This window comes from Blastocystis sp. subtype 4 (genome assembly GCF_000743755.1).
Source record: "Blastocystis sp. subtype 4 strain WR1 chromosome Unknown seqid_0135, whole genome shotgun sequence".
NCBI classification, from domain to species: domain Eukaryota; class Bigyra; order Opalinata; family Blastocystidae; genus Blastocystis; species Blastocystis sp. subtype 4.
In genome coordinates this window covers 19152-28046 of record NW_014569412.1, presented here as the reverse complement: position 1 = coordinate 28046, position 8895 = coordinate 19152, and the positions used below count along the sequence as shown (strand labels likewise).

The window sequence follows — 8895 nt, the reverse complement described above, 5'->3', positions numbered from 1 at the left end:
AGTGAAGGTGCTGTGACCTTGTTGAGTGGCGACAATGAGTTGATTCTGGTTCCTAGTGACCAGATTCATTGCTTACAGACAACTTGTGAGATTCGATTGGAAGGAGGATTACAGTCGAACCAGAGTTACATCCTGAATGTGGATACGAATGCCTTTGTGAATGGATCAACTCCATTGGAAAAGGAGGTGAGTAACTATTACTTCGAAACTGGATTCCAGCGATGTGATACAAAGTTTGTCAGTAAGGGCCTATGGAACACGAAGATGTGTGAGTGCTTCTCTGTAGAAGGAAGGTGTGAGTGCGAGTGTGGAGAAACGTCTGTCATGAGAGCTCTTTAAGTTGTATGTGTTCTGTTTGTTTAAAAATTGGATCTTAAAAGGATTACTCTTTAACTTCTCTCAAAATGGAAACTATAGCCAATATTACTTATGGTCATAGCCAACACACACTCTACTTTAATGCATCTTCCATAGCTCAGTTGGTTAGAGCGTGCGGCTGTTAACCGCAAGGTCGACGGTTCAAGCCCGTCTGGGAGAGTTTCTTTTTTCTCTTGTTGTTTTGTGTTTGAAAGGATTAATACAACAAACACACAATTTCGAAGAGTAATATTGATTGAACAGTTCAATTACACGAGGGTTGGTATTGTAACAATTCAATTTCCGAATTCCCTCTGGATCGCTATTCACAAGCTGCGAAAACAAGAATTCCAGTCCCCATGGCTTGGGACCCGGAACCAACATCCGTTCACAAATGCATGCAAACACAGCATCATTGTAATCATGGCCCATCAGCGTTTTCATTAACATGCAGAACGTATAGGTATCAAAGGACGGATAGCGAACATGATCCAGCAAAGACATCACAATGCTGGGTCGTAACTGAGGTTGCAGCTGCTTCAGCAACTGCGTATAGAAATCAACAGGAAAATTCTTCCGAGAATTCGGTTTGTCATCAGGATATGACCGCAAATACGTGGCAGCAGCCACCTCATAGAGAAGAGCATATACCATCTCAGCCTTGGGTAAAGAAGGGAGATTCCTAGCTAAATCATTCATAAACACAGGATTGGCTGATGCACGATAGGCAGCAAATTGTTCTGTGAGATTAAGTCCAGAAAGAATAGTAGAAGTGTCCCAGGTATCCTTCGTAGGTTCATTTAGACACTTTGTCATTCGATCACTCATTGCTTCCCGTGGTGAAAACATAGTAATTCCCGCGGGGACCGCAGAACAGATGATATTCCGGAGTTGAAGATATCGTGAAGGAATAAGCAGACAGAGATCTCCGTAGTTGGAGGAAAGGAGATCAGGCCATATGGAATGCAACTGTAAGAGGAGTGTTGTGAGTGACTTGAAGTGAAGTTCGAGTGCTTCCGGAACTGTTTCGAGATTCATCAAACCGGAGAGGAAACGAACATATCCTAGCAACAAATCACGATACTGATTGTTGGCAATAGTGTCAGAAAGAGTGTGAACCAGACGTATAAGAGTTGAGTACGAGAAAGAGGTGATCCAGACATAAGCAAACGAAGGAAGAATGGAAGGTTGCATCAGTTGAAGGCCGTAAAGGAAGACACGAACAAGGTCAGTAACCTGAGCCACCATCACTGGATCTGGAGCCGAATCATCATTAGGAAGGAGTTGGGATAGGAATGGTTCGAGGATTGTTTGCTGGATTTGAGTAAGAAGAAGAAGTGTTGGAGTCAAAGCTCGGATATTTCCATTCTTCTGTTCCTCAGTCAATACTGAAGCGATCCCAGTTAGAATGCAGAGTAACAGTGAGCTTTTGCTGCTGGGATCAGTGTACTGAAAGAGAGCAATTGCCAGAGCAGCGAAACCATGGATTGGAGTGAATGATTCCATTGTATTTTGGACCTCTGATGCCACATTCGGAGGTACAGTATTCTCAGTGTTCATATCCAGAGCAGATAAAAAGAGAAGACGTAACACTATGACTGTTTGTGTCTCCGATTGCAATAATCCCTTCCGTTTCAGAGCTACAATGAATGCCACTGTTGGCTCTTCACTTGGTGCATTGTTCTGCGAGGAACATAAATCCAACCACGCTCGTAACACCGATGAGAACTTTGATAAATAAGCCGTTTCTTGAACCAACACTTCATATCGCCTCTGCAATCTCAATAAGACCATTTTCAACTCGAGTAACCGAGGAGTATTCTCAGAAGCAGTCGCTGTGACTTCGGCTGCCTTGCGAATGGTTGAAGGGAGTTGATTCGTGAAGAGACGATGTCGTGTGATCATTAGTTGTTGAATGATGTTTGTGATAGTTATCACAACATTACTTCCCTCAAGAACCTCAGCAGGTGTAGCAGTCAACACCGCAGTTAGTCCTTCATCCAGAACCTTGACAGGAAGTAACTGATCGTTCACCAGACGGCCCAAGAAGAGCACATTTAAACGAGCTTCGGGCTTCATGAGACAGCGCTTCAGTGCAGCTTCAAGGGCCACCATGGAAGAGACTCCCAGTGCCTGATCGTATGCAGATAAGATATATGGAGTGAGAGTTTGACGAGGTACCATGGATGGATCCGGAGACTCGGTCAGAACCCGAGTGAGGAAGTCTAGTAGGAAGGCATATCGGAGATCCATTGAATCTGTTTTCAAAGGTTGTGAAGTCAAAACTGATGATACTTCAAGTACGAAGTGTTGACAAGCTGATTTGATTACGGGAGAAAGAGCACTCTGACCAGTCTTCATGTAATATGCAATCATATTAGTTGTGCGAGTAACAAGTTGCCACAAAATGTCAGTAAATGAAACAGAATCATGACGTTGTGTGTTCCATAATGCAGACTGAGTATTCAGTTCACTGATCGTACTCAAGACATTATCACCACTCTTAAATGCAATCAACTCGACTTGTCGAAGGATCGTTTGTTTGACAGCTGCACTGTAAGCAGCCAGACAGAGAGATACATCGAGTTGAGGATAAATCGTAGCAAAGGATCGACGTAACAAGTCATACTGAGGTGACAGCATCTCCTCTACAGCTGAATTGATCACTGCCGTCCGCTGCTCACGACGCTCTGGAACATTAACAAGCAGAGCACGTAATAGAGAAGGCAGTTCATTCTGTTGCAACTGATGAAAATGAGAGAGAATGAGATTCTGGACTGCCATACGCTGTTGAATGGAGAGCGAAGTACCAAGAACATGGAAAAAACAGTCCTGAAATATGGCGAATGAAGTATCACTAATTTTGAGATCAACTGATGGCTGAAGAGGAGATAGTGAAGTAGGCCGAATGTAACCCGTATTCTGAAGAGATAATGATGGTTGAAGAGACATGACAGGTGTCGAGGGGACGGAACCAGGTCCCAATCCTGGAGCTGATTGAGTTGGTTGGAGTGATGACATGATACCAGGACGAATGGAAGAAGAAGGATAGGAAGGAACTGATTTAATGAATGTAAGTGAAGGAGAAGCAGAGACAGGTGTTTGAAGAGCAAGAGCTTCTTTCTTCAACCCATCTAAAACTTCCCCATGTAATTCAAATACATCCAGCATATTTGCAATATGACGTGACTTGATGGTACTTGGTATAGTAGAATCTTCTTCTATTGAGATAAGCTTAACTAGAATTGAATGAACCCATGGCTGATGATAGTTACAAAGAACCTTTGAAGACATGCAAGATCGCATGACTTGGGTGACAAATGGCAGACAATTCTTCAAACTACCATCAGACAAACATTCATCCAGAAATCGATTCAAATTTAGCTTCCGAAGAGGTAACACACGATCTCGTTGAAGTGTGAAACTCCCAATGAAACTCCCTGCAGATTTAAGGAAAGATAAACTAGCATCTGGAGTCTTTACTAGCTCATAAGCCTGAAGAATTGTAGCATCAAGCATACATTCTTCCAATGTATCATTCTTCTGTGATAATATCATTTCCAAATATCGGTCCAAATATTGTGGTTGTCGTAACACATATCCGTCAACAAAAAAAAGAGCAAAACTTGGAAATTGGGATGGCTGAATAAGTGAGAATAATCTTTGTGTAATTCGATCAACGTTGTTGCTTCCCATTTGGTTCATAACTCGTTTGATATTTGCCATTACAGTTTCAGTCAATGGAACACAATTCTTAAATTCAGGGAATAATGTTTCAGTTTGATTACGTTGTAACGTAGGAGAAGCAAAGACTTGATCTGAGAATGAAGGTGTAGCTGAAAGAACACTTCGTAATGGTGTAAGAGGAAGACCAGTTGGATTCTCTGTGATGTTGATCGAAGGTTGAACCATCACTCTGGCATATTCACTCTTCAGCATTGTTTCAAGATCATGATGATCCTGAACCACTAACCGGATAGATGGTAAGACCGTTTGAAGGAGAATTACTCCTGAAGGAGTTGATTCATATTTCTTCAGAATTGTGACAAAGGTTTCCAATGTGTCATGTTCCTCTTCCTCCAGTACTCGTTGTACAAATAGTGATGTTACATATCCTGCCAACGTTAACATAATCGCTGTGTCTCCAGAGACAAGTGCTCCTTCAATAGCAATTGTTAGTTCAGATAACAGACGATTGAGGAATTTGTAATAGACCTGAATGTCGTAATAATACGGTGAGTGACGTAATTTGCGGATTGAGGCGCAAAATGTATCACTACTTCGAGGGACCTTAAATAAGTCTTGAAACATTGCATCAGCCTGTTGTTTCACTGTTTCCTCCCATGCACTTTTCATAAGAGGTGATGCTTCGCACAAGGATTGAATGGTTCCAGAGATGTCTACTAATTGGCCTGGAGAGAGATTGAGTGAAGTACGTTGAAGATGATCAATGAATTGAAGGAGCGATAAAACAGGATTGCAAGCACTCTCTAGACTGTGGACTTGGTCTTGAATGAATGAAAGCATTGTGGTAAGAACCATCACCCCATAACGTTCTATACGAGCAGTGAGGATAGGTTCAAAAATAGCCTGTTTTTCTGTCGTAAAATTCTTGACAAAAATATGATTGAATACTGTACAATGTTCACTCATGAGAAGAGACTCCTGTAAATTGAGCTCATTGATATTGAGTAAGAATGAGGAAGGAATCTCTTCATGACTGCGCATGAATGATTCAATTAGTTCAACAACCAATGGTTTATATTCCTCAACTGCTTTTCGTAGGAATGGCAAATCCGAAGGAGTGATCGTCCGACTTAAGATGCGAAAGAGAAGTTGTTCAAGAAGGAATCGACAGATGTAAGTATGAGATTCGGAGACGAGAAGGAGGAAGAAGAAAAGAAGTGGTTGTTGAGTCATGATGGGCACAATGAGAGCCTTAGTCTCTTCAAAACAGGGACTCTCCATTAACTCGAGAATGGCATCCAACAGACATTTAGAAGTCCAAACAGCGAACTCAGAAGGGATAGGATATGAAGGGTTTGCAATCTATTCAATTAGAGATATGAATGAGAGAAACAATGAATGAAGAACGAGGTAATGAACTAAATACATTTGTAGGATAATGAAGAGCATAACGAATGAATTGAGACTTCCCATCTACAGTCAGAAGAAGATCAGAAAATGTACGCTGATTTGTCCAAGGCTTGCATATGATTGATCCCAGCGTTCCTTCAAGTGAAGCTTCAGTCCAGACTTGATTGAGGAACCCAAACGCCTGTTGTGAGGAGAGAAAGAAGTCATCACAATCGAGAGAGTCAAATACCTGTCTGAAGTCGATTTGAGGGTCAAATTGTTTGAGAGCTGAGACCAACACAGGAACGTCCCAACAACGAATCAAGACTTCGGATGGTAACTGAAGTTTCGAGTAACGTAGAAAATCACGAATCCTACAGTAAGAGAAGAATAAGGGTTTTACATTAGGATTTGCGTTGAAATGTCTTCTACTGCCTCAGTATTCGCAAGTTGAATGAGAACTATAGCCACTTCGTGAGGATCAAGATGAATTGTAGCTAGAATGAAGATAGAAGTAATTTCATACAACAACCACAGAGAGCACGAAGAACTGAAAGCAGAAATGGAGTAGAAATAGATACTACACAACCAAGATCAGGAAGCATCTGAAGGCCTGGCTTCGGATGAGAACTGTGGAAAAGAGAAAAAGAAAGAGATACATTTCGATAGGAGGTTTAGACAAAGAGTCCAGTTCGGTTGATACCGAAAGAACAGATTCATTAGAAAGAGTATCAAGAATAGACTTCAGAGATGATGCATCGAATGACGACTTAGAATCAATAAGATTACACATACTTACAGTATTATCCATAACAAAGGATATGAAATCGTAAATGTATACTTGACATGACGAAATTTCCTTAAGGTGTTCTTGATTGTTCAGACAATTGATTAAATATGTCTTTGGTTGCTAAGGATCACTCCTATCAACTTCTCCTACACTCTTAAACGGTTGGTTCTCCAGTCCGTTCACCAATATAGCAAATAAAGCTTTCGGAAGAATATCAATTGGTAGCATGTTGACAAATTGGGAAAACGAAAGAGAAACTGTTACGTCTTGAATTGACGAAAACGCCTTCAAGTCACAACAAAAAGCAATCCATTACAACCTGAATTATGAACTGTGCATCAACTTGCATCACCAACGACTTCACAAAGTGTCCCAAATAGTCAAATTCTTGCTTATAATTCGATATATTCTTATCTGATATACAAAGGAGGACAGAAAAGAGCTCCGAGAGAATAATCGGCATAGCTTGATGGCCAAAGGATGTTGATATCTAAACAGTCATCTACCTCTATCCGCAAATCACATTATTTAATTGTGTCACCGCTTTCTCACTGCTACTAGAATGTAGCATTGCAACGGCTTCATGCACTTCTGTCTTTAGAATCGGATATACATATTCTCGATTCGAATCTTCTGGAGAAGGCGATTCCATTGTATCGCTTCTATTTGACGTAACAAAGCTCTTTTAAGAGAATCTGTTTAGTGGTTTCATTGCTTGTTTTTCATATTCATCCACACCAATCGATTTGAACCCAAAAGAATCGTCTAAAACCTATAACGGAAAGGATTTGCTCTCAACTTCATCCGAATAAGGTAATCATAGACTCCTCTTTCTCAACCCGATTTCACTTCAAACCACTTACTATTCCGTCTCTAAATCACTATAAAAATGAATAGAAATACAAAGATGCTGTCACTTAGAAACATCAATTTCGAACGTCGTATGAACCGAGGGAGTCTGAATGCAGCTTTGAAGAAAGGTGTATCTACAGATACGATTTCCAATCGACAAGTGCTATGTGCGAATGAATTGAACCGAAAACGTCGAGATGAAATGATTCAGAAGAAGCGAGGAGTAGAGATGATGGGAAAACTTCATTTCTCTAGAGGATCGAGACTACGAGTTCCAGCGATCAACGAGGAGAGGGATCGTCTTTTCCTGATCGATCGCGTGTACAATCCATTTCAATTCCATTTTACCATAGTTGGATGAATATGCCGCTTGTATCTTGGCCGAGGATCCTATAACCGTCATTAAGGCTACAAAACAGATTCGCAGGTTGTTATCTCAAAGTAGTTTTTCGCTGAAGATCTTATGGGTAGAAGATGGGAAGTATGTAGATGATGTGATTGCTACAGGCATTGTACCTTCGTTGGTGAAGTTTTTATCCTATGACAATTTGCCAGAGCTTCAGTTTGAATCAGTGTGGGCACTAACCAACATTGCCTCCGGAACCTCCCAACAGGTATTCTTTCCATTTCTCATTAAATAAAGACGGCTGTTGTCGTGAATGCGGGATCCATTGATCCCATTCTCTGTCTTCTCAATTCAACCAAGTTGGAGGTCCAGGAACAAGCTGTATGGGCTCTTGGAAACATTTCAGGCGATTGTGATGAATACCGTCAAATGATCCTCCAACGTAATGGCTTTTCTGTTATCGTTGCGTTTGCTAATCAGAATATGGACAAAGTTGGCGTCATCAAGAACTGCATCTGGTGCCTTTCCAATCTTTGTCGCAATCCAAAACGCGATGCTTCACAATTTCCTTATATCCAGCCTCATTTAGGGTTCCTACAACGGTTATTGAATTGCAACATGCCGGAAGTTGTCGCAGATGCATGTTGGGCCTTCTGCTTTCTTACCGAAGCTAAATCGGAGCAGAAGAAGGAGGTCCTCAGTTATGTGAATCCACAATATTTGCTATATTTGATTTTATATGATGACATTCGGCTTCAAAGTCCCGCATTGCGACTAGCAGGCAATTTTGTGTCTGGAGATCAGGACGATACCCAAGTGATGTTGAACGCAGGATTGCTTCGTGTTCTGGCGGTACTTTTGGGAAAAGCCCAGGAACTCCAAAAGAAAGAAGTATTATGGATTCTCAGTAATATAACCGCGGGAACAACTCAGCAAATTACCCAAGTCATCAATATGGGATTCATCAAATACCTCATCAATGTGGCAAATACAGAGAGTCTTGTGCTTCAAACCGAAGCCATCTGGGCATTATGTAATGCCATCAATGGAGGGACCGTCGAGCAGGTATGAAAATATGGAGATGATTGATTGTAGATACGATACATTGTTGAAAAGCAAGTTGTGGGACCGTTGATCCGAATTCTCTCTCAGACAACAAATCCGACCCTAGAAATGAATATCCTAATTAGCATTCATCGGATATTGAAGGTAGGAATAACCAAAGAGTATCATAGCTAGGTTGGAAATCATGTCCAGAAACATTGTCAATTAAATGAAAATCCATATTATGTGTTTCTGAATGAAGTGGGAGGTATTGATCGTGTATTGGAAATCCAAGCTAGTGGAGTCAAGGAATATGAAAAGATTTGTAAACATATCATGAATTACTGTGATTTAGTAACTGAAAATGAGGAAGAATTTCTTCCCAAAATCTAAAGGTCTGTTTGTTTGAACAATACAGTTATAACCACAA

The 8895-nt window shown here is 41.0% G+C and overlaps 2 protein-coding genes across 2 annotated transcripts; one reads left to right on the top strand and one right to left on the bottom strand.

The window, feature by feature from the left end:
- Window positions 1–519: 519 nt before the first annotated feature.
- On the bottom strand, window positions 520–3141 carry JH06_2285 (hypothetical protein; the record flags this gene model as incomplete). The annotated part of the gene is given in 2 exon segments (XM_014671796.1): window positions 520–2130; window positions 2149–3141. 2 exon segments carry the CDS (start codon window positions 3139–3141, stop codon window positions 520–522), a joined length of 2604 nt encoding a protein of 867 aa, XP_014527282.1.
- Window positions 3142–7166: 4025 nt separating this feature from the next.
- JH06_2284 (importin subunit alpha b) lies at window positions 7167–8858 on the top strand (the record flags this gene model as incomplete). Its single annotated transcript, XM_014671795.1, has 8 exons — window positions 7167–7298; window positions 7331–7396; window positions 7429–7516; window positions 7547–7689; window positions 7719–8486; window positions 8517–8630; window positions 8661–8790; window positions 8821–8858. The coding sequence occupies 8 exons, from the start codon at window positions 7167–7169 to the stop codon at window positions 8856–8858; spliced, it is 1479 nt and encodes a 492-aa protein (XP_014527281.1).
- Window positions 8859–8895: the final 37 nt, after the last annotated feature.